Source organism: Herpailurus yagouaroundi, unplaced genomic scaffold (genome assembly GCF_014898765.1).
Source record: "Herpailurus yagouaroundi ecotype Mexico unplaced genomic scaffold, PumYag 198, whole genome shotgun sequence".
Lineage (NCBI taxonomy): Eukaryota > Metazoa > Chordata > Mammalia > Carnivora > Felidae > Herpailurus > Herpailurus yagouaroundi.
Genome location: NW_024412429.1, coordinates 30,742,099 through 30,766,342, shown reverse-complemented (window position 1 = coordinate 30,766,342; position 24,244 = coordinate 30,742,099). Strand labels below are relative to the sequence as shown.

The 24,244-nt window shown below is 45.7% G+C and overlaps 1 protein-coding gene across 2 annotated transcripts; it reads right to left on the bottom strand.

Annotated features, from left to right (window-relative positions):
• Window positions 1-174: 174 nt before the first annotated feature.
• Window positions 175-22,539, bottom strand: ALDH8A1 (aldehyde dehydrogenase 8 family member A1). 2 transcript variants are annotated; one of them, XM_040449120.1, is made up of 7 exons: window positions 22,327-22,538; window positions 18,328-18,475; window positions 16,904-17,059; window positions 15,094-15,243; window positions 9,721-9,977; window positions 5,898-6,059; window positions 175-731 (listed from the first exon to the last, which is right to left on the bottom strand). In XM_040449120.1, exons 1-7 carry the CDS (start codon window positions 22,462-22,464, stop codon window positions 279-281), a joined length of 1,464 nt encoding a protein of 487 aa, XP_040305054.1. In that variant the 5' UTR covers window positions 22,465-22,538; the 3' UTR covers window positions 175-278. The 2 variants fall into 2 exon arrangements, with proteins under 2 accessions (XP_040305054.1, XP_040305055.1); XM_040449121.1 differs by lacking the exon at window positions 5,898-6,059 and having other exon boundaries at window positions 22,327-22,539.
• Between the last annotated feature and the right edge of the window lie 1,705 nt (window positions 22,540-24,244).

Genomic DNA, 24,244 nt, shown 5'->3' with positions numbered 1-24,244 from the left:
AAAAAAAAAAAGTGAAGACACAACATAGAGGAAACCTGACAATCCCTTGGCTCCCTTTTTGTGCCTTCCTATTCAGAAGTCTTCTCTTCTTTGACTCCACAGTGAAAATAGCATCTCTTTGACAGCAGACAAAAATACTAACTACCGAGGATAAGGTAGAGAAAACCCGCTAAGTCAAGATGTGGCTAGAATTTATGCTGGTGAGTCTGCTCACCACGTCGGATGACTGATTCTCTACAGCCGAGCATTGACCATAACAGCTTCTCTGCTGGCCGAGGTCAGTGCTTAATGGTGATTGTTTTGACTTCAGTGAAAAATTCATAAGAGTCTTTGGCTCCCTCTCTGCCTATCCCGGAACTCTTCATCCCCCCAAAAGGGAGGTTCAGCTCTCTGATGAGCCAGCAGTTGGTCCAGACCAAGCCCGACTGCAGCTTCTTAGCCACTCGGTGGACACGGCCCACGTTGCTTGACCACACAGTTGCTGCCAACCCATATTTAACACTATTCGCTCTTTGAATCACTTCCTCCTCACTATCGAAGGGGACGACACATGTCACTGGACCAAATATCTCTTCCTTCATGCAGCAGGATTCATCCTTAATGTCTGTTATGACTGTGGGAAGCATAAAATATCCTGCTTGATTCTTGGGGGGGAGACTCAATGTATCCACCCCTTCACCACACAGAATTCGGGCCCCTTCGGCACGGGCTTTCTTGACGTAACTTCTGACCTGAGTGGGTAGAAACCATGATTAGCAGCACCTTACCATTTGGTTTTACACAAAGCAGCAGAAAATTCAATATTTTTGAATCATCTACATAAAACGTGTAAGGTCATTGCTAAGAACTCTAAAGCTGAGGGGCACCTGGGTGGCTCAGTCGGTTAAGCGTCCGACTTCGGCTCAGGTCACAATCTCATGGTTTGTGAATTCGAGCCCCACATCGGGCTCTGTGCCGACAGCTAGGAGCCTGAAGCCTGCTTCAACTCTGTGTCTCCTTCTCTCTCTGCCCCTCCCCCACTTGTGCTCTGTCTCTATCAAAAATAAATAAATGTATAAAAAAATTAAAAAAAAAAAGAACTCCAAAGTTGACTACCGTATTGCTCAGCTGCTAAGCCAGAGGGCAGAAGTGCTCTGACCATCATTTGGGCATCCAGCCCTCATACGTTAGAGGAGAGGAGTCATTTATTTAATGTCTACGTGCTGGGCACATGGATAAACGCTTTTCAGACATTCTCACTTAATTCTCTCAAAACTCTATCAGCTATGTATTATTATCCCCTCTTTGCTGACAAAATTGAGCGTCAAAAAGGGTAGATGGTCCATACAACGAATAAACAGGAAAGCCAGAATCCACACTCCGGTATAATCGGTAGTTAAATACACAAAAGAATAGTTGCTCGCTTTTGGGAGGGACTGTGTCCACTGCAGAATACGGGAAGTTGAAGGGTGTATAAGATTTCATTAATGGCCAAGATAGCTAGGCTTCCAGAACAAATAATTTCTAACTTCTAGTCTCATTACTAATTATATTCTAAAAATATATCTAGGCAATAAAGTATAGCTAACTATAATGGGAAATAAATTATGTAATAAGTAAACCCAGTGACTCGGGGACAATGACAGATGTTTACTAATAATGGTTGTAGAAATGACTCATTATAAAATGATACATATGGTTATGTCTGGAAGGGTTGTTGCGGTCACAACATTATCCTGCCCCTGAAGGGTATGATAAGCATAGAAGCCATAGAAAAGTAATCCCCCAACTTAAAAGCGTAGAACAGCAGTGAGGCGGTCCATCAAAGGCTGGGTACATTGAAATCATACTTTGGCTTCTTACTTATCACCTATCTATCTGAGCATTCTGCCCCAGTATCAGATTAATATTTCATCGTAGAACTGTATTCAACGTAGAGCTATGTGTTCACTCTGTAAAAATAAAAAGGTAATGTTATTTTATGGTTCGTTTTGCTCTAGTTTATGGAACACTTAATAAGCCATGAAGTCAAACACTTTCAAAAAATAGAACATTTGGAACAGCTCTGCATTCCAAGCTGCTACACCGTTCCTCCCCAACCCGTGCAGGGATCTCAGTGTTCTTCCTGAAAAGCCCTAGTCTAGTTCGTGGGTGGAGACTAAATGAGGTCTGGACTTCTCCTTCCTCCTTCCCGTATTCTCTTATTCCTCTGGAAGCAACCCCCCCAGATTAAAACATGCCAAAGGTCGTATCCTGCGTGAACAGGAGAAGTTGAGGCAAAGGTCCCCAGGGGCCCCTGCTGGTCACAGGACCAGAACTTTCTTCAGTGATTCAAACTCAGAGCGTTCTGGCTTTAGTTTGTCTCCTCTACCCAGAATTTCATGATTATCTATCTCTTAGAGGTTCTTGGCTCTAAAACGTTAAAGCGTCGGTTTTCAAACTGTGACCTTTTCAAGATATTTAATGTATAAGATGACTCACACTAAACTGAATTTCTTTTCTGGGGAAAGTATTACTGGATGATAGACTATCTATACTAGAAGCTCAGGAACTGAGATTTTCAGTAAAATCTGAAAAAAGAAAACAACATTGTGACTGGTAATATGCCATAAAATGTAATAGACTATTATTACGAAACTTTTTTGAGAACAGAGAGTAGTTACTACTTCGTAGCTTTGCACGTAAATCAGAGCACAGAGGGCAGATGGGTGTGCTGGGGAGCCCAAGTGTTCAAATCCCAGGGCCTCCGCTTACTCGCGGAGAGATTTCAAATGCTCTGTGCCTCAGTTTCCCTCTGAAAAATAAGATTAACATTCCCACCCATTCCTAGGATTCGAGAAAATCATGCATGTGAAATATTTAGCGTGACGCCCGGTACGCAGTAAGTCTTATGGATGCCAGCTGCTCTCGGTGCTGTTGGTGAAGAAGGAGATGGTGTAACACACGATCTGATGCTTACTGGCTACGAGACTTCAGAGATGCTCCCACCCTGCAGGTCGGGTTTTTTTAACCTGACAAAAGAAGACAGGAAACTGCCAAAGTGGACCTTTGTTAGGCCTGAAGCCTGGCCCTGTCGGGGGATGCACCAGCCAGGATCCCCTGCGCTTCCCCCAGCCTCACTGTCAACACTCAACAATTCCGTCTCCAATTACCCGCATCTTTGGGGAGGCTGGCATATAGCCAGATTCTCCAGACAGTCAAGTGGAAAAGAATTCAAGGGGGTAAAAAAGAAAAACAAAAGTGAAAACAAACAGCAACGCCGTGCAATAGGCGAAGAGCCTTTTCTTCACTCCTGGAGGACAGAGTCTCCTGCAGCTACCTATGCATCCCCTGGGTCTCTGGGAACCTGAAAAGTCACAGGTCCTCTTAGGAGCATGCTGTGTCTCTGTGGGTTCTGAGTCCTTTGCCATTACAGGACAACCTCGACATATTCTAATGGGATTCTTCTGTCCCTGAATCGCCACCTATCGCGACAGCCACATAGAAGTAAGATGGGCACAGACGCTGCAGGGCTAATTTGCAGGGGACAAAGACCCCAGACGCTGCAGGGCTAATTTGATTCGGCAAAGATATAGACAAACTGCAGAAGAAAACAAAGAGGGCAGCCAGACCTTCCTTAGCACGCAGCCCCCCAAGCTTTCCAGTGACAGGGGAGGAAAGATGCCCACCAGTGGGACGTGTCCGCTGCCTCCTCCGTCCCGGAGGGTTTGGCATACTGGACTGAAAAGAGTCCCACCGGAAAGGCCACATTTACACTTCCCTAGCTGCTCCCATGAGCTCCCCGTCAAGGGCAGAGGTACCCAGGGCCTTCGCACAAGAAGTGATCTGAAAGCACCCGTCAGGGGTCCACCTGGTGGGAGAGTCAGAGAGGGACGCTGTGATTCCTTGCATCTGGGCACACTCGCTCCACGTGGAGCAGTGACGATGGCAGACATCCAGGAACCCTCTGAGCCCCCGCAGGATTGCCCTAAGGCTTCACAAGGGGAGGAAACGTAAGTCCACCTGAGGGGCGCTCTACACGAGGAAGGAGGGACCACAAACAAGAGAGACTCCATAGACAGCAGCAGGTCGATACATGGTGGGGTAATGGGAATCACATCTTTAGTGTGCTTCCCTAGAGAAATCAAAATAAAATAAATTGGCCAACGATAAAAAACTATTTTTTTTAATTTTTTAAATGTTTATTTTTGAGAGAGAGAGAGAGAGAGCGCGCGCAGGAGGGGCAGAGAGAATCTGAAGCAAGCTCCAGGCTCTGGGCTGTCAACACAGTCCGACATGGGGCTCAAACTCACAGACTGCGAGATCCTGACCTGAGCCAAAGTTGGGCGCTTTAACTGAGACACCCAGGGACCCCTTTTTAAAAACTTTTTAACTGTGTATACAAAATCTTTCTCCTTAAAAGCAGTAGGGTCATGGAACTTCCTAAAATGAGTGCAAAATAATTAACTTTATTTTATTTTAATAAGGAAAGTAGCTGAGAAATTATTTTCTCTAAGGATCGAGGAGAAAATTAAGAGACGTTGGCTGAAAAGTCTGCAGTTTGGCTATCGGTAATGTGCTAACGTCAGTTTCTTGGTGTGGACAGTTGCACGGTGGACATGTAAGACGGTAACAAAGGGAAAGCTGTGTGAGTGGATATAGAAACCATCTGCCTTCTCTTTGAGATTTTTCTATAAATCTTAAGTTATTCCAAAATAGAAAGTTTATTTTTTTCTTAGTTATTTGACGGAGATAGAAAACATTCATGATGGTAAAAATATTCGGGAGTGTTCGAAAACTTCTGTTTGAAAGATAAATACGTGCTTATGTTTGAATGCGGTCAGGAAAAAACTGGTAACTGTACCCGTCACCATTTTCAGGGTTATTCATGGAACCTCAGTAACTACCTTGAAATGATAGTAAGAAAACAAAATCCAACTGCCACGTTAAATAAATGCCCGTCTTGCCAGCATAATTTGGTTTCACAGAAGATGGCATTTCTGGGCGCCCATACTGGGCCTAAAACCTTGTCAGTGGCTCAAGTCTTGAAAACAAACTAAAGATCACGCATGGTTTAGGTTAGGATTCTTGCCCTTTGTCCACAGCTTCTGTGGCTACGCTAGAAGCCATGGGGATCTCTCCCGCAGAACCATTTCACACATTCTCCCCTCCTCACCCTGCTTCCTGCTTCACTGGAGAAAACAGAAGAAATAAGAAGAGACCCTCAAGCTACTACACCCTCCATTATGTGCATCTCTGCTTCACAATATTGTAAAAGTCAAAGTTAAAATGCAGTTAATCTGCCACATCTGTGCAATGTCAAAGATTTCCAGAAACGTAGGTAAAGGCCCTGTCCCTCAGAGGCTAACTGACGGGAGCGTATCTTCCTTGGTGGCCCTCAGTCACCACAGCTGAAAACAAGGTCCCCTAGCCCCCAAATTCTATGACTTCTTTTGGGAGTCACATCAGGTAATAAGTTAAAATGGCCTTAAAGACCTAAATGCCACCAACCACCCAAAGACCATCGATGGCTTCTCCCACATGGACCACCACTCACCTTACCAATTACGAACCACCTAATTAGGATCATGCATGCTGGCCCTTCCAGAGTCCTTTCCACTGGGAACTTTTATCTATGGAAACTCCTGCCTCCCTTACTCCGCATCATTCTTATTAGTGACCTTTATGTTTTGAAATTTGACTTCCTCGCTCTTGATTCTATCTCCATGCTGACCTCCTAGATTCATTCATTCCGTGTAGATGCTGCTTTAACTTGGACTACATTTGTGTATTCATATCTAATATTTCAGAGACCATTTCCTATACAGGTCCGAACGCTTTAGGAATAAGGCAGTAATTAACAACATTTCAAACCATGGATGTGTGCTGTGTCCTACACTGAGCTTATGCCCAAACTCACATTGCACAGATGTACTTACTTTTTCCAAATGAGCTTTACTTATCAGAGCTCCCATGCTGGCCGATGGATCGGAGGGAATGCCAACTTTCCACATTCTGGTAGCTGCTACAAACTTCTTCAAAAATTCACTATAGATGCTCTTCTGGACAAAGATTCTGCTGGTACAGAGGCAGATTTCACCCTGCCAAGAATGACATGTGAGGACAATGACAAGACACCCTCCTTCGTGGATAGGTCAACGCGGCAATTGTGAGCACCTGGCAGTGGCCAGGCACTGGTCTAGGCAATGGGAGACGGTGACAAACCAGACAAAGTCCCACCATGAGGACCACAGCGGTGTGCGAGGCAAGGCAAGACAGCGTGAGCAGGGCTGAGCGGGAGGGTAGGCAGGAATGGGGTCGGGGAGGGTAGGAAATAAGGGCAGGAGGTGAGGAGCAAGGCAGTATCATGCAGCCTCACAGGCTCACAAGGAGCTTGCACCTTGCTCCTGGCATCATGAAAAGACCGTGGAAGCCTTTAAGCTTTAAGCAGCAGGATGATGTGATGGGGTTCACGTTGTGAAAGGATCCTCCCAGCAGCTGTGTGGAGAATAGAACGGAAGGGAATGCGAGCAGGATCAGAGTAGAATTAAGAGAGTATTCCAGAAGTCCAGATAAGTGGACGTAGCTCGGACCAGGGCAGGCCCAGTGGACATGAGAGAAGTGGTAGGCGTCCACTGATGTTCCCAGACTCGAAAAGGGACATGGGACCCCAAAAGTGCAAGGAAACTGGTATAGATGCTCTGCAGAACAGACGGGTTTCAGGATGTATCCTAATAATTGCCAGGCGCCTGGGTGGCTCAGTCGGTTAAGTGTCCAGCCTCAGCTCAGGTCATGATCTCTCGGTTCACGAGTTTGAGCCCCATGCCTGGAGCTCAGAGCCTGGACAGCTGTGCTGACAGCTCAGAGCCTGGAGCCTGCTTTTATTCTGTGTCTCTGCCTCCCTCTGTCTCCCTCCCTCCGTCTCTGCCTCTCCCTCATTTATGCTCTGTCTCTCCCTCAAAAACCAAAACCAAAACCAAACAAAAACATTAAAAAAAAAAAAAAACTGAACCGACAAGACTGGTTGATGGGTTATTGAGACAGAAGGAAAAGAAAGGGTAAGAATCAGGGTGGCTTCCAGGTTTTTGATGGAGCCGCAGAGCAGATGATAGTGCTCTTCCCTGGGAAGGCGAGTCCACGGCAGGGAGAAGATCAGCACTGCAGGGAAAGGAGAGGGAGGGAAACCGGAAGTTCTGCTTCGCACAGGTAAGGCTCAGACGCCTAATCGTCACCCAAGCAGAGGCACTGAGTGTCCTGGGCTGAGGTGCTAACAGGTGCCTGAATGAAAAGTCATCCTTACTCTCATTTGGCTACGCCATGCAATCGTTCACAAACACCATTCTAGACACATCAAAGCATTATATAGGTTTGACAAGTACACATACGCATGAACAACTATTTTTGTCACATTTATATTTGCTTGACCTTCACAACCATCCTAACAATAGAACGTTTCTAATTATCTTGTTAGTTGTGCAAAGATGCACTGTCCAAATTAAACACTCACTGTTTGGGAGCAATAAATTCTCTCTGCCAGCCAGGATCACGGTTAGAACCATCTGCCTACCTGGCTTGGGAAATATCCCAACACGAGTGCCCTCCGCCACGTGCGGGAGACAGGGGAGAGAGTGGTAAAGAGATCTGAGGGGTTAACCAGTCAGGGTTTTCCTGACTACTTAGTGCCAGGAAAGCATAGGTGAGACTAGCGTCCCTAGTGGCATGACTTGAGAGGAAATAAGAGAAGGGAAATCTTATTGATTGAGTGCCCATTGTGCGCCAGGCACAGCGCGGATGCTTTCCTCATAATACTCCTGTGGTGTACCAGTTTTCCAGTTCAGAATTAGGAAGTGAAGTTTGAGCAAACACAGGCCCAAGGCCCCCAGGCACAGGAAGTTTCAACTTCAGTCTGAGTGATGTTGAAGTCCGAGTTCGTTTCTTCCGAGTCCCACGGCGTGTCTTAAGTATGAGTGTGCCCCACTCCAAAGGAGAGTACACACGGTGGAGATGTTTCGAAGGAGCCCGTTGTGTCCAGTTGAGGAGGAAGTGCTCACTATGTGGGACTCATCTCTCGGCCAAGGAAAAAGAAATCAGCCCCTCTATTTTGCCTAAAGTCTATTTGTTGTCTCGAATTAGCCAGTTGGGTTCATGTCCTTTCCCACCGGCATTTAAAATACACGCCCCCCCCCCCAAGAGGAAGGCTGTCTGAGCATTTCAAGTTCTTGCACAGTCCTTCTGTGCACTCAGAGTGCATTTGCCACCATGCAGAGGCCACTGAACACCCCCTCAACTATGTCTCAGGCCACGGTTTGTCCCCCCACCGCACTGTTGTCACTAAGCCACCCAAATGCTCGATTTCATTGTTCGTTTCGATCCTTGTTTATTTTAATGATTAAAATAGCTGTATCATAAAATTGCAAGTCTATTTTCTCAAATCTGAAATTGAAGTCTATTGATTCAGAAACACTCTATACACACAGATATATCTGTATATAGAGGTGCGGACAGAGATACGTAATCAAACCACTTTCTCTAAGAATTACTGCCAGAGAAATCATTAAAATTGTAATGATCCTGAAAAACCACCGTCAAGAATGTTTTTCGTTCGACACTCATGAAAACCCTACTGGAAGGCATCATTCTTGCTTCTGTGATTTTACAGGTAAAGAAACAAAGGTTCAAAAGGCTTTGCAGTTTATTCAAGTTAAATAAAGATCTATCTCATTCTACTCATCCTTCTATGACAGTTCTCTTTCATTAATTCTTTGCCCTCTGCTAATTTTTTTTTTTTTTTAAACAGACCCTTTGGAGAGGGGCGCCTGGGTGGCTCAGTCGGTTGAGCATCCGACTTCGGCTCAGGTCGTGATCTCACAGCTCGTGAGTTCGAGCCCCGTGTCGGGCTCTGTGCTGACACCTCAGAGCCTGGAGCCTGCTTCTGCTTCTGTGTCTCCCTCTCTCTCTGCCCCTAACCCACTCACATTCTGTCTCTGTCTCTCTCAAAAATAAATAAACATTAAAAAAATAATAAAAATAAAAATAAAATAAAAACAGACCCTTTGGAGAAAATCATTCAGTATTTTCGTATACCTGTTGAAGGTCAAGTGTGCCCCCAAAGCAGGTACAGGTGTCCTCTTTGTGATGCTTCCAGTCTGGTCTATCTGGGCTGGTTTTCCTAACCCTTTGGGATGCCATCGAAGAATTTGCTAAAAACTGTCGCCTCCAGAAAAACAACTGTTTACACAATTTCAGGAGATGAAAAGTTGCCATGACTCCATGACACCCATGACTCCAACATAAGAAAGGTGCTCTAGGCTGGTTTAGGCATTTATTTCTAAGTGTGTGGTGCATTTAGGATGCTTTGGGGGAGCAAAGGTTCACTGGAGATAGGACATTGAGACAGCGAGAAGAGAAAGGAGTGACTCTATGAATTAAGGGAGAGAAAAGCTTGGAGTAACAAAAAATCAATCATTTTGCCCATGGCCAGTACCTGACAAAAAGCTGTGACTCAGAAAGAGGAGCTTGCTAAACAGAAGCTGTGACTCTACAAGACCACAGATGGACATTGAGATAACACAGACAGTCAGCGGAATAACACAATGTAACAACCTCTTCTCACTGAAATAGCACCAGATTGACCGGCTCACTCCTGGCTTTGTACTGTGATGAAAGAGATCCAGTCTGACAGGGTCACAGAGTTTAAAAATAAACAAACCAAAAATGAAACGAAACAAAATAAAAACAAACAGAGCAACCCAGAGGACGTACCTGGTTGGCAAAGCTGGACCTGACGGTCGTGGGAATGCACTCCTCCAGGTTGGCATCCTCAAAGATGATGGCGGGGTTCTTGCCCCCCAGCTCCAGGGACAGCTTCTTGCAATGGGGAGCACTCAGCTGGGCGATCCGCTCGGCGGTGGGCTGGCTCCCCGTGAAGGAAATCAGGGGTACCTCTGGATGGGACACCAGGGCCTCGCCTACCTTGGGCCCCGTTCCAAACACAATATTTACCACACCTGGTGGAACACCTGGATGGGACACAGTGACAGTTACACTAATTCTTCTCGGTATGTTGAGAACTTCCGTTACACAGACATTCTCTTGGAAAGTCCAATAGCTTGAATGGGTGGGAGGAAATGTCTATGGCCGCCTCTAGTTTAACAACAAAGTTCCATGAGCTTTGCCTTAGAAAAACGAAGAGTAGAACATTCTCTCTCTCTCTTTGTTTTAATGTTTATTTATTTATTTTGAGAGAGAGAGAGAGAGCCAGCCAGTATAGGGAGAGGCAGAGAGAGAACCCCAAGCAGTCTCTGCACTGTCAGCGCAGAACCCCATGCAAGGCTTGATTTCCCAGACCGTGAGATCTTGACCGGAGCCGAAATCAAGAGCGGGACGCTTAACTGACTGAGCCACCCAGGCGCCCCGAAGATTAGAACATTCTAATTAATTCATTCCATAATACTGACTAGGCATCAGGGGCTGAGGACGCAGAGATATCCTCAGGCAGGTCAGGCCCTCTAAGGGAGAGAAGCCCTGCTCTTAGCTGGCATCCAGAAGTCACCACGCAATGTGAACACGTTAAGTAGAGGGAAGAAGAGATTAGACTATCCTGGCCCAGGGACGTGAGGGAGGCTCCTCTGGGAAGGTGAGTATTGAGTTGAAGGTCCTGTGTCTCATAATATGGACATACCATTACACTCCTGGACTGACGTAAAATACCAAGGACACCCGAACACGGGTGCCCCAATCTTTCTATCATGAGACCCTACCTTCCTACATTTGCGTGTATTTTTTTTTTTTTTTTATGTGTTTATGGCTTTCCTTGTTTATTACCTATCCAACCCTGGAAGGCACACTAAGGGCAGAAATGGTGTCTGTGTTTTGCTCCCCACCCTGTTCCCCTTGCCATGGCCTAGTTTGCCATATAGATTAACACTGCTAAATGCTCACATTCACTGTGGGTCAGTTATTGCTGCAAGTGATTTACACCCTTCCCATCTCCCAACAACTGATGATGCAGGTAGGATTTAATATCCTCACCTCACCCAAACTGAGGCAAAGTGAGGTTAAACGGCAACCATTACGAGGCAAAACCGGGTGCGGAAGATTAATAAGCAATTAAGTGAATGAATGAACAAATACTTAGCATACATTATCCAAATCAGAAATGGTTCTTGACTTTGTTTGAAAGCTTTAAGTGTCCAGAAAGAAAATCTGTGTGCAATTGTGATGTGTCCAGGAAGCTCTTAGGTTTGCTTGGAGGTAGCTGGATGTATTGCCTGTATTTCTTCAGCCTTGAAATGCAACAGAGGCAGAAAACCTCCAATGTGTAAGGTTCTTGAACTACCCTGCTGCTAGGATCTTTTTTCCGTCCAGGTTGGCCATTCTCTCCTTCAGAGAAACATACTCCATGGGATTACAACCATCTCTTCAAGAATATGCTTTTAAAGTATAAATAATAAGTTCTCATCAATGATCCATTATCATCGCGAACACCTTCCTGTAGAGCCAGTCTTAGCCTGATCACTTGAGGGGATAAACGAGGCCCCCTTCAGGTGAGCCTCAGGGACAGGTGTGAAGAATCAACGTGGCATCTGACAAAGCATCACCTCTAATGGCCCCACTGTTACAGTCACATGCACACTTATTGAAACCTAGTCTGGCTCGATCCTGGATCACAGGTCACTGCCACAGAGGGCAGACCCAGGGCCAGACACCATGTGAATGCAGGTGAGCCCTGCGTTGGGACAAAGAGGAGGTTCAGGAGGGGGGGCCCCATGGAGGCTGAAACAAGGACAGGTTCCCCATCGTTTGCAGGAAGGGGTCTTAATCTCCATCAATTATTACTGGGCATGTGAATATTTGCCCAATATTTTCTTTCTTTTTTCTTTTGAAATGTTTATTTATTTATTTTGAGTGACAGACAAGACAGCATGAGCCGAGGAGAGACACAGAGAGAGGGACGCAGAATGCAAAGTGGGCTCCAGGTTCTGAGCTGTCAACACAGAGCCCGACGCGGGGCTCGAAGCCACGAACCCACGAGATCATGACCCGAATCAAAGTCAGACACTTAACTGACGAATCCACCCAGGCGCCTCTGCCTGATGTTTTCTGATTGGAGTTTGGGGGCAAGAGAAGGTGGGCTATTGGTCAGGCTTTATAAATCCTGAAGACAAAAATGGATCAAATCCCTTCTAACGTTTACGATAGCATTTTAACGAAGAGTGAAGAAAACTTAGAAACACCACACATTTATAACCCAGGAAAGTGGGCTCATTTCTTCCAGGCCAATTGCCTTCTACACAACGGCGCGAACACTTTACATTTCCTTGAGCTCTGGTGTTAATATGTTAAGAGCTACGTACTGGCCATTATTTCTCAGTACCAATTTGCCATTTGATGGAGGCAGTAATGAAATTTTTCTAGAGACACCAGCCCTCTACCCTTAAGATATTCTGGTTATCAAAGGAAGAAGGCAGCCAAGTCGGCAAATACCAATTTGAGAAACCTCAGAGTAAGTGGCTAACAGACAAGAAAGGGCACAAGGTCCCTCCCATGCTAAGATGCGGCAGGGTGGCAACAAGCTTAAATTGGGCAGAACAAAAATAGGAAGGCCAGGGGTGCCTGGGTGGCTCAGTCGGTTGAGTGACTGACTTCAGCTCAGGTCATGATCTCATGGTCTGTGAGTTCGAGCCCCGCGTCGGGCTCTGTGCTGACAGCTCGGAGCCTGGAGCCTGCTTCGGATTCTGTGTCTCCGTCTCTCTCTGCCCCTCCCCCACTCATGCTCTGTCTCTCTCTGTCTCAGAAATAAATAAAGATTAAAAAAATTTAAATAAAAATAGGAAGGCCAGAAATCCGCTTTCAGTAGACCCTCCAAGAACGAGGGCAAACATTTGGTGCCCCCAAGAAGAAGCGAATACTCTAGGACTTGCAAAGAGTTACTCACTGCGTCCTTTTTAAATGATTGCACTTCACAGGAAGGTCATCTGCCAAGTCTGTTTGAAGGCTCAGGACTAGAGGACTGGCTCTTTAAATACCCAGAACACACCAGCAGGTCATTTTAGCTTTCTTTTTCTTACACCATTAAAAGTGTCTCTTACATAGTCTCAGTGGAGAAACTGAGGGCTTAAGGCAGGTGCAATTTGAGGGGTGCCTGTGTGGCTCAGTTGGTTAAGCATCCAACTCTTGGTTTAGGTTCAGGTCATGATCCCAGGGTCATGGGATCGAGCCCCGCATCGGGCTCCGCGCTGCACATGAAGCCTGCTTAAGATTCTCTTTTTCCCTCCCTCTTCCCATCTCCCCTGCTTGTGCCCTCTCTTTCTCTCTAAAATAATTTTTTTTAAGGTGATATTTGAGCCTTATGCTCTCAGTGGGCCAGAGGAGGGAAGTTCAGCAAAACCAGCCCAGCCTGGGAAGGAGAGAAGGACCACCTTGGTATAGTCAGCTTATTTGTTCACAAGAAAGAAGATCACTGCTGTGCAAATACATGGATACATAAACCTCTCATGCAGACCAGGTTCTGGGTGTATGGAAGGGGAGAGTACTGAGGGAAAGGAATCATCCTAGATCAAGACGTAGTTGACTTCAAGAGAGCACGGTTCTGGGAACACAGCTCTGTGGCCCATGCCCCCTCCATGCGTTCCCTCCCCGACATGGGTCACAGCAGAGCCTAGGTCCCACTTCTGTTCACCCGGGGGACCTACAGTCAACAGGCAGGGAAGAACTGCCTTGGACCCCCGCAGACACTAGGCACTTAGTTTTGCAAAGAACGGCATTAGAATGTGATCTCTCCTGGAAGGAAGGAATGACAGACAGGTGGGGCGTGGGAGAGGTCACCATCTTTCTATCACACACCCTCCAGGAGCCTAGGGCATCCGTAAATGTCACCTCAAAGACTGAGGATGGAGGGCCTCATTCCTCTGTACAATACAAGGGAAATGGGCAGCTAGACTAGGGTCATAAGGCCACCGTTCAACCTGCCATCTAAACCTTGGAGTCAAGAACTGGCTCAACTTCTTTAGAAGCCAATATGTATATTTTTGCTTGGAGAGATGAGATATCCAGAAGGGGGAGGGATGGGCTCTTTCCAACCACCTACTTCACAGATATGGGTGAGCCCAGCTACCTTCTCTGTGGGCTTGAAGGATGTATGCACAGCGGAGACTGACAGAAAGACAGCCTGTTTCCCACCATCACCCATCATCCCAGCCCAGAGTATGTATGGAGACCTGAGCTGAGGGACCTAATAGCGAGGGGCTTTCCTGTGGGTTATAAGCTGGGGCCTCCCGATGGTTCCCCTCTAACCCTGTGCCCATGCTGAGTTATACCCCAGAATGTAACCAGGAACATACCTTGAATGTGACCATTATACTATTCACAAAAAGAGGGCAAGGAGGGGCACCTGGGTGGCTCAGTTGGTTGAGTGTCAGATTTCAGCTCAGGTCATGATCTCACAGTTCATGGGTCTGAGCCCCGCATCGGGCTCTGTGCTGACAGCTCAGAGCCTGAAGCCTGCTTCGGATTCTGTGTCTCCCTCTCTCTGTGTGTCCCTCCCCCACTTGTGTCCTCTCTCTCTCTTTCTCTCTCTAAAATAAATAAACATTAAAAAAAAAAAAAAAAGGACAAGGAACCATATTGCATCAGCTTCCACATAGTGGCTCCAAATGCTGGCGAAACTAAGGGATATATATTCAAATCTCTTGAAAATGGGCTATTTTGAGCAGTTACTCTATAACCATACAGAAAAGTGCCTAACGGTAGCCTTATTTTCATCAAGGTTAACACGAAGTCCAAACAGAAGATTTAAATTGACCATTGAAGACACTCTCTGGGGCCCGCTGCTGTCGGGCTTGAGGCTCCCCGATTGTACAAGTCTCTGTACTGCCTGCCCCCTGCTGGCGGAAGGGTTCCTGCAGCAGCTCGGTACACGGGCAAAGAGAGGAAGCAGTGTGATGAAAGGGGTTTCTCGGGAAAAGCTCAGGGAGACAACAAGCAAAGATGTCGATGGACTCGATCTTGCTCTGAGCGGATTTCCATCCAAAATAACTTTTCAAACGTCAGCGACGCGGAGGTGGCCGCAGCCCGCAAAACTCGCAACCCCAAAGCCGCCGATCCCGTGCCTCTCGGGACCCGCAGCTAAATCACCTGCTGTCTCCAGGAGTTTGCACATCATCCAGGCCGTCACTGACGTCAGCTCGCTGGGCTTGGCTATGACGGTGTTGCCGGCAGCAATGGCCGGAGCCACCTTCCAGGTCAGCAAGTAGAGTGGCAAATTCCAGGGGCTGATCAGACCAGCTGCAAGAGGACAGAAGCACCTTCAGCAATGGCATGCCCCTCAAAGCAGGCTGGCCACACTGGGTTTCTTCACGTGGAGCTCCTCCCTCCTGCATCAAAGTGAAGCTTACTCTTCTAAAAATCCCCAATTCTGCTATTGGTAGCCACCTTCAGGAAAAGAATTCTGAAACGTATCATACGCCATTGTGCCTCTTCAAACTATAAACCCATACAATTTACTCTTTTCTTGATGTCATAACAATTGTATTGATGAACAAACAGCAATATAAGTTCTAGGACCAAGAGGCTGTCACTTGTCACTAAACAGTTCCAGCTGTGATGAGTTTTGAGATTTATAGTCCGATGTTCACATTTTTTTAAACCTCTCTCTCCTTCATCATCAAACTGTGTAGCTCCTACTTAAGGTTTTCCATCACTGTTTCTAATCTGTTGTGGATTAAGACATAAAGTCTCGAGCTTTTTAGAATTATTTGTAAAATAAGATTAAATCAGTAATGAGCGTGCCCTGTGGGGGCCTCCTACTAGTAAGGCCGATGAATTCTGATGCATAGACTGCAAAATCCATTTTGGCGAGCCAGGGCATTTTTTAATAAAAAATTCTCTCTAGGTTCTCACCTGTATCATGAGCAGATAGGATTGCTAAACAAGTGATAGAACCAGCATCTAGAATTTGTTCCCATGCAATACTGAAACCATGTGTAGGCTTCCAACCATAAAACACACACACACACACACACACACACACACACACACACACAATCTACCTTATGAATAAGTAAATGGATTCATTTTATTTTATACTCTTCCCTCAAACCTGTGCTGTTAAAGTTAACATACACTCTATATTATTATATTTCTCGTTGGAAAATCTTTTCTTTAGGGGATAACAGTATTTTTTCAGCATTGTATATCATCATGCTTCTTAGTGGAAGGTTTGAGCTTCTCCTAAATGCCTTCAAAATGTGATTTCCAAAGGGTTCAAATAATCAAAGTGGTAAAATATCCCATTTTCTTTCCTTTTAATTTATTTTATCCTGTCATAAAATGTAATAAGTATGGGAGGTTGGTGGGTTTTTTCCTCGGAGGAACAGTGACACCTAGTGGATATTTTGAGACATTGCTCATATTTATATGTCCTCCAAAAGGAAGCAAGAAGCTGCCCATTCAGTCAAGACTCACTTATCTGGCACTGTTCTAAGTGCCCTACACTTACTAATTCATTTAATCCATGTTAAAATATGTAAGTATAAAATTAAACTATTCTCTCAGTTTTTCAGATAAGAATCGTGAAATATACAAATGTTAAGAAACTGACCCTGCACATATCCAAAATCCATGCTGTTAACTACAAACCTCTCTGGAAAGAAACTTTTTTTTTTTTTTAGTTGTATGGGGGGAAAATCTTTGTATGTGAATTTCCTCTCGGTATTATTCTTTTCCTGGTAATTTCCCAGGAACGATGTTTTCGGAATAAGCGGGGAATTTGACACAAAGAAAAATAACCTCGAAATAGATTTTTGAGGCCCATTAATTTTCAGTCCAAGTAGAAGAAATCATCTCTTTCCTTTTTCTGGGTCTGTTCCCTTAGATCGGTGCTGCAGGACCGACGGGGCGTCCCTCGGCACCAACCCAGTGCAGGCTTTCACCCAGCAGCACCTACCGATCCCCACGGGGGCCCGCAGGGTGTAGTGCAGACAGCCTACGTGGTCCATGTGTGTGCACTCTGATGTGTGGTGCAGGATGGAGGAGGCGAAGAACCGGAAGTTCTGCACAGACCGGGGGATGTCCATGGTTCTTGCCAACGTTATGGTTTTCCCTGTAACAAGTCAGCAACAGGAGGCACTGTCAGTGTAGTGGAGACACTACCGCACCTGCATCCTAACTCACGCTCACGTAGCCTTGGTGCCTTCCAGCCCCGGACCCCAGCCCTTGACTACACGGACAGCTGATCATGGTTTCATAAAGCTGTGAAATAATTAGGTATGACGTTATAAGATGGGGGGGGGCTTAAAACGGAGTCAAATAATCTTTGTGGGTGGGGAAGGGGTTGAACAATTGATAGCGATCATGAATTCGCCAGACGCTACCACTCCACTCACATCAGCTCTTTCAATTCAAAATCACCATGCCTTGTGCAGGCTACAGAGGGGTTGGAGTAATGGGTGTTAGGATAGCTGTATCTGCACGACACCAAAAAACCCCTCGGACAGACATATGCTGTACATGAAATGTCCCCCAGCACGTGGCGGAGACCTTCAGATGGGCACGTGACAGAGCGACCAATGGCATCCGGAGGATGGCATGTGACGCTCGCTCACCATGTGCCCCATGCACGACCTAGCTCCTGGACGGAACAAAAAGAGACTCCGGACTTTTCCTTTATTCTCTTTGGCAATTCCGGGGGACTCCCCGCAGCAGGAGCACCAGCAGGAAACATCTCCTTCTTAAGGGCTTAGACTCGAGCTGCTTCCTAAGTTTAAGCTGATATATAGCACACATACCATTTTAAAAGATCTTGCATTTTCCTAACAGACATCCCTGCAAGGATTTATGGGCATTTACTCCATTATCCACACCTCTGGGACGGTAGCTGCTTTGGGAGCGGAATGCTGACCTGTCGGACTCTTTCTGAACAACTTGACTGTAACTGCTCTTCAATTACCCGCGCTTAGAACCCCTCTGCCTAGGATTGGAGAATTGCAGGATCAGCCCTCCTCTTCCTCTCTCCCCATATCCGTGCCCTTTGCCAAGCATCTCCGCCATGCCTTCCATCAAATGGACAAAATGTATTTGCTTTCCTGCCCTGGAACCTGGGCTCAGCTCTGACTTGCTGTGGCAAGTCAGAATGGGGCAGACGTGGGCCAGATGCCAAACTCCCAGGTGGTTCTGCTTTCCACCTCTACCTCTGCCATGAGAAGCGTCGTGCAGGCTGGCCTGATGGGAAGAAGGTGCCCTGAGTCCCATCCATTGTGGTTAAGAGGCAAGAGGTCCCCTGCCCAGCTGGAACAAGGGTGTGAATCTCCAGCGTCTGAGTAGTTGTACTGCACTTGCCATAAAGCACTGCTAAGAGGCGGCTACACTCACCTTGGTCTCTGGATTCCGCCTGGGCCAAGTCCTCCAGGGATTTCTCGAGCAGATCCGCCAGCCGGTGCAGCACCTGTGAGCGCTCCTGGGGGCTCCTGGCCGACCAGCCGGGAAACGCTGCCCTGGCGGCCTCCACTGCGGCTTCGATCTTTGAGGAGCATCAGGAAGACAATCACCTTAGGACTGTGGCTCCTGAGGTTCGAGGAACCCAGAAACCACAGCTCCACGCATGCCTAATTTTTTTCAGCCTAGTTTCAAATATGCAACACTTGCTAGTGCTGAGTTACCTGCAAAGTGGTGTTTTCGTGACCGGTGAATCAGGGCACCGCAAAAACAAAGAAGAGGGATCCGTTTTGACCAAGGTGTGCAGATGTGGCCATCAGATTATTAAAAAGAAGTTGTTTGAGGGGCGCCTGGGTGGCTCAGACGGTTAAGCACCCGACTTCGGCTCAGGTCATGATCTCGTGGTTCGCGAGTTCGAGCCCCACATCAGGCACTGTGCTGATGGCTCGGAGGCTGGAGCCTGCTTCAGATTCTATGTCTCCCTCTCTCTCTCTGTCCCTCCCCTGCTCATGCTCGCTCTCTCTCCCTCTCTCTCTCTCTCTCTCTCGAAATTAAATAAACATTAAAAATAAAAGCCATTTTAATTTTAACAGATGCACGTTTTCAATCATGTCAAAATACACATTTTTTTAATATCATAGGGAGGGGAAACTCATCTAGACATGTAGAATCTCTAAACTTTTAATCCAGCTCCAACACATCTGAGAAAGTCTAAAATTTTGCTTGAAATCATATCTGCAGGCTGTCTTTCCCCTCCGAATGACTAATTATAATAGCCATTTACTAATTTTTCTATATAAAGGGATGTTAGACACACAAATTATTTCATCTAACCTGTTCTAAAATTCTAAACCGTGCCTATTGCTATGCCCATTATGCAGATGAGGAAACTGAGGCACAGAGCGCTCAAGTCACTTAGCAGAGGTCACACAGCCAATAAGTGGCAGTATCAGGATTCAAACCCAGATCTTTGTGGCCCCCGAGACCATGGCTGGCCTTCTGTGGCACAGCCTCAGTCCCTGCCCCTGCCGGGCTCTGCCCAGTAAAAGAGGCCTGTTGGGGAGGAGGATATCTGTGTTTGAACAGATAGTTTGGAGACCTGGTTTTGGAGCCAAATCCAAAAATATACAGGGGAAGATACAGGCAAGGCCAATTCATGCAAGGTGAAACAGGTCTTCAGGTCATGGGCTGCCTTTGTCTGCCCCTTAGCAAAGTCTAAGCAGTATCTTCCAGAGAAAGCAAATCCATAGCCTGTGTCTCACCCCTCTCCCCTCTCACACACATGACAAGACTATAATAACTCACAGCTTGCTTCTACCCCTGGGCTCAGACCCAGCCTCAGAATCCTTTTCCACAGGCTTCAGGTCACCACGAGCATCTTTCTCATGTCACATGATCTGACAATTCTGCTGCCCTCTCCCCCCAAACCTGACGTACATTCCTCCTTTGCTTTCTTTATAGAAAACAGAGTCCCTCTCAGCGGGGCTGAATAAAGGATACAATGAGTCTCATTTCAATTATACATTTCTGGGGAAAAAATGGTGTTTTCATTTCAAAAGCTGAATCTCTAATGTGGACCCACAGAAACGATGAAGGAAGAATGTGGGCTTTCCACCAGAAGCTGCCACCCGGCCGAGGCCTGGGTGCCCGCCAACAAGAGGAGGGTTCATTCCTGCTGTGGTCAGTACAAAACGTCCTCTTTCTGAGGTTGTCAGTGTAAAAGCTAAGCTTTTCGCTACGCAGAGAACTCAAGTACAGTCATGTTTTCCAAGTTGTCTTAGAATACATGTGAATATAACATGAGCATACGCTAAGACTTAGGAAGCATTTACTATTTGCCAAACACTAAGGGCTTTACACATACCAGTCTGTTTAATCCTTAGAACAACACTATAAGGTGTTATTATTATCCCCATTTTATAGGTAAGGCGACTGAGGAACACAGAAGTTCAGCTCTAAGTCAAGACCATACACACTAAGTTGTGCAGCTGGTCTCTGAAGCTAGGTGGTCCGACCCCAGTCTGTGCTGATGACTTCAAGCTATCATGTAAATGCCACCATACGTGTGTGTGTGTGTGTATGTGTGTGTGTGTGGTCACTGATCTAAGCATCAGAGATGAGAACGTTAGCTCACTGTCTGTCGTCTGTGGAATAAAGGACGATGATAAAGTCTTATTTGTAGGCTGTTACGACTCATATTGGGGATAATTCCGCTGTTAGCAAAACCAGCAGCACTTTCTGTGAGTGACTTTCTGTAAAATCGGGCATGTAGTTTGTACGTGGACCGTGGTTTTCAACCCAGAAAAAGCTGGGACTTATGGGGATCAGAGAGAATATTTGCAGGGAAATCCAAAATGTTTATTTCTCTACCAGCAGGTGCTTCCATAGTACATTCTGTCTTCTGAAAAGGCATGAGCCATTAGCTGCAGAAAATATTTCAACTGAGTTTGTCATATTTGTCGTTTTTAACTTCAGTTTAGAAAACACCCTGAGACCAGGAGGACTGGAAAACACAAAGCTGGATTTCCCACATCTATCCCAGGTCATTGGAAACAAACAAAATTGTGGGTTACAGTTTAACCAATAGATTAGCCAGTATTTGCTAACTTTAATCCATAAGTCTAAAGGTTTTTTTAATGCAAGACAGATTGAAAACATTATTAACAAATGAGAAATAATAGCTTAGTATAGATGAAGGCTTGTTTATATATCTTTATTAATATATGAAGGTTACAATTATCCTTTAAACAATCTAGTTCTTTGTGCCTTAAAAAATAAAATGCATTAGGCATTAGATGAGCATATGTCCATCAGCCACATTTGTCACCCCAGACACATTTACATTGTCAATACAATAAGTGATAACTAATCAAATGTGTCTCCACCATTTTATAAAATTTCTCAAAATTAATTCAACATCAATAAAAAATTTTTAATGTGTGTGCCATTAAGCACTTTAAGAAAAAGGATGGTATTAAATTTAAACACAAAACTATATGGGAATTTGATTTTGCATTTCATCATTCAAATGATCAGTTTTACTTTACCAGATATTTTAAACACATAAGGAATTATTAAAGGATAACCTAAAATAAATCCCTGGGTTTTTACTTTTACTTGTCTTTAGAGAAATAACAAGTTTTTCAGAAAACCATGAATATAGTGGCAAGTTTAGGCAACACTTGGTAGAGAAAAGGAAACAGTAATACTGATCATTCTTAACAACTAATAGTTTTTAGTAGACACCTATTAAGGAATGTCTGAGAAATGCAGCTGTGTGTTAAGCTGCCTAGACTAATAACTTGCTTCTGCACAGTCACCTGGGCTTTGTTCCTTTCTTTTAAGAATATTGTTTAAGTTTATTTATTTATTTATTGGGGGGAGGGGCTGAGAGAGAGAATCCCAGGCCGGCTCCGCGCTGTCAGCGCAGAGCCCGATGCAGGGCTGAACCCGCGCATCGTGAGACCACCCTGAGCTAAAATCGGAAGCTTAGCCGACTCAACCACCCAGGCGTCCCAGGTAGCCCCTTTTGAAAGGTCACATGACACTGCTTCGCTTTTACCTTAGCACCTGTTTTTGCTAACCAAAAGAAACCCGAAGAGGATTTTCACTTTTATGAAAAGAGCCATTACCATAGTATGTACTTCTTTCCCAAAAGCAAAGTTGCATGACACGAACTTTCAGTAAGTGGAGGAAACAGCACTTTATGCCATTTCCACAGGTGTCATAGGAAGGCTCTCTTTTCAGATTGCGGGGGAAACCTACATCCTAGGAGTCCGATTACAAAGCAAACCTTCCCAGAACTACAATCTTCCTGTCCGCCGGTGTTTAACAACTGGGCACCTTTTCCCAATTCCCTTTGCTCCTAGAAAAGTAAGTGATGTGTAATCATCAAGACACCAAGTACATTTCAGTCTCCCTAAGTGAACTACTCACCTCTTCGTTTCCACTGTCTGGCACCCTGCAGTATACTTCCCCCGTGGACGGATCATAAGAATCGATATATGAGCTACAAGGTACAAACTTTCCATTAATGAAGTTCTCCAGCGTCAGAAGTGCCTTTGTTCCGGCCATGGTGGAGACAACTCCTGTCTTTCTCCCCACTGGTGAGGGAGTCTCCCTACCCTGAGTTTGCCTTGTCCTCACCTCCAGCCCCGACGTCCTCATTTACCAATCAGGGAATGTGGGAGGTGTCCTGACACTCAGGAGCCTTCCAGTCTCCCAACTCTAAGTGAAGAGAGTTCTGGAATATTTCACAGACTTCCGGTACATTTTGAGAAAGGGATAATAACCTGGTAAAGTAACATCAGCTTATGTGTTCATGGCCCTTTGAAATGTCAGAAGGTATCTGTGTATCTCCTTTTATTGCATTCACACTATAAGCTTTATTGCTCAAACACTGAGGGCCAGACCCTGAAGCAAGTCCTTGACACGAATGTACTCATTCATTCCGCACAGCAACCCTATATAAAGTAAGTGTCATTAAATCCCTTCTATTGTAGAAGAAACTGAGCCTCAAAGAAGTCAATTTGTCCAAAATCGCAGTTAGTAAGGAATGACCATTAATCCGTTTTTCTCCTAATCATGTTTTTCCTCCACACATCGCTGCCCTCACCCCACAGAGGTAACTGAAGACAGACTCCCTCTCTCCATCACTCATCTGTGTTTCTCTTTACCTTGCCTGCCTTCTCTCTGACCGGTCCCTCCATCCCGAAACCAGCAGCTTACCAGCCAGATGTGCCATGGCAATAAAGACGCAAGCCAAATATATGCATGGTGTGTATAACACACAAGGGATTCATATCTGTGATGTGTGTAAGAATTTCTATAAATTGGTGAGGGAAACGAACAGCCCGGTTGAAAAAAATAAGCAAAGGCTAAAAAAAAAAAAAAACCCAAATAACAACAATTCATAGCAAAAGGGATGCGATACACGATTGGCTAATGAAGGTATGAGAGGTGCTCGGTCACACTGTTAATCAAAGGATGTGAAGGACACAGAGATGCCCTGTCTCCCCAGTGAGAGACGGTACACATCCTCCGTGGGCAGCATGTACTCTTCCGTGGGCTCCCACGGTGGGAGGGCTTACAACACAACACCTGGGAAGGCAACCAGGCAGTTGTCAACATTTTTTTTATATTTATTTATTTTGGGGAGACAGAGAGACAGAGCGCAAGCAAGGGAGGGGCAGAGAGAGAGGGAGACACAGAATCTGCAGCAGGCTCCAGGCTCTGAGCGGTCAGCCCAGAGCCTGAGGGGCTTGAACTCACGGACCGCAGGATCATGACCTGAGCGGAAGTCTGACGCCTAACCCGCTGAGCCCCCAGGTGCCCCGGAAGTGTCAACATTTTAAATGTGCCCACTTGGAGTCTGGTAAGCCTAGGAATCTCTCTCACAGAATTTCTTGCTCTGGTGCAAGTAGCTAAGTCACAGGACATCTGTTTGCATGGTAATTTAAAAACTGTGAAAACCGTAGAAATGTCTACCAACCGATGAATATGGTAATTAGTTGTGACACCCACAATAAGGAATGTTATGGAGCCATTGAAAGGATGTGCTATTAGGTGAAAAAAGAGAGCTAGTGGATAACATGTCCTATATAATCTCTTTGGATGCCTATTTGATTGAGGGGATGGAAAGGGGAGGGGGAGTGAGGGTTTTTTCCTCTTTTTACTCCATACAGTTTTAAATTTCATGAATACTTTGTGATGAACCTTTATCAATATGCCACTTTTGTAGTTAAAATTTTGTCAAATGTGAGATATCAATATTCGAAATTCATTGGTCATTTGGGATGTTTCCTGGCTGTGCACAACCTTAGATCCTTAGGGCTTCCCTGCTCCCCCCTTGTTG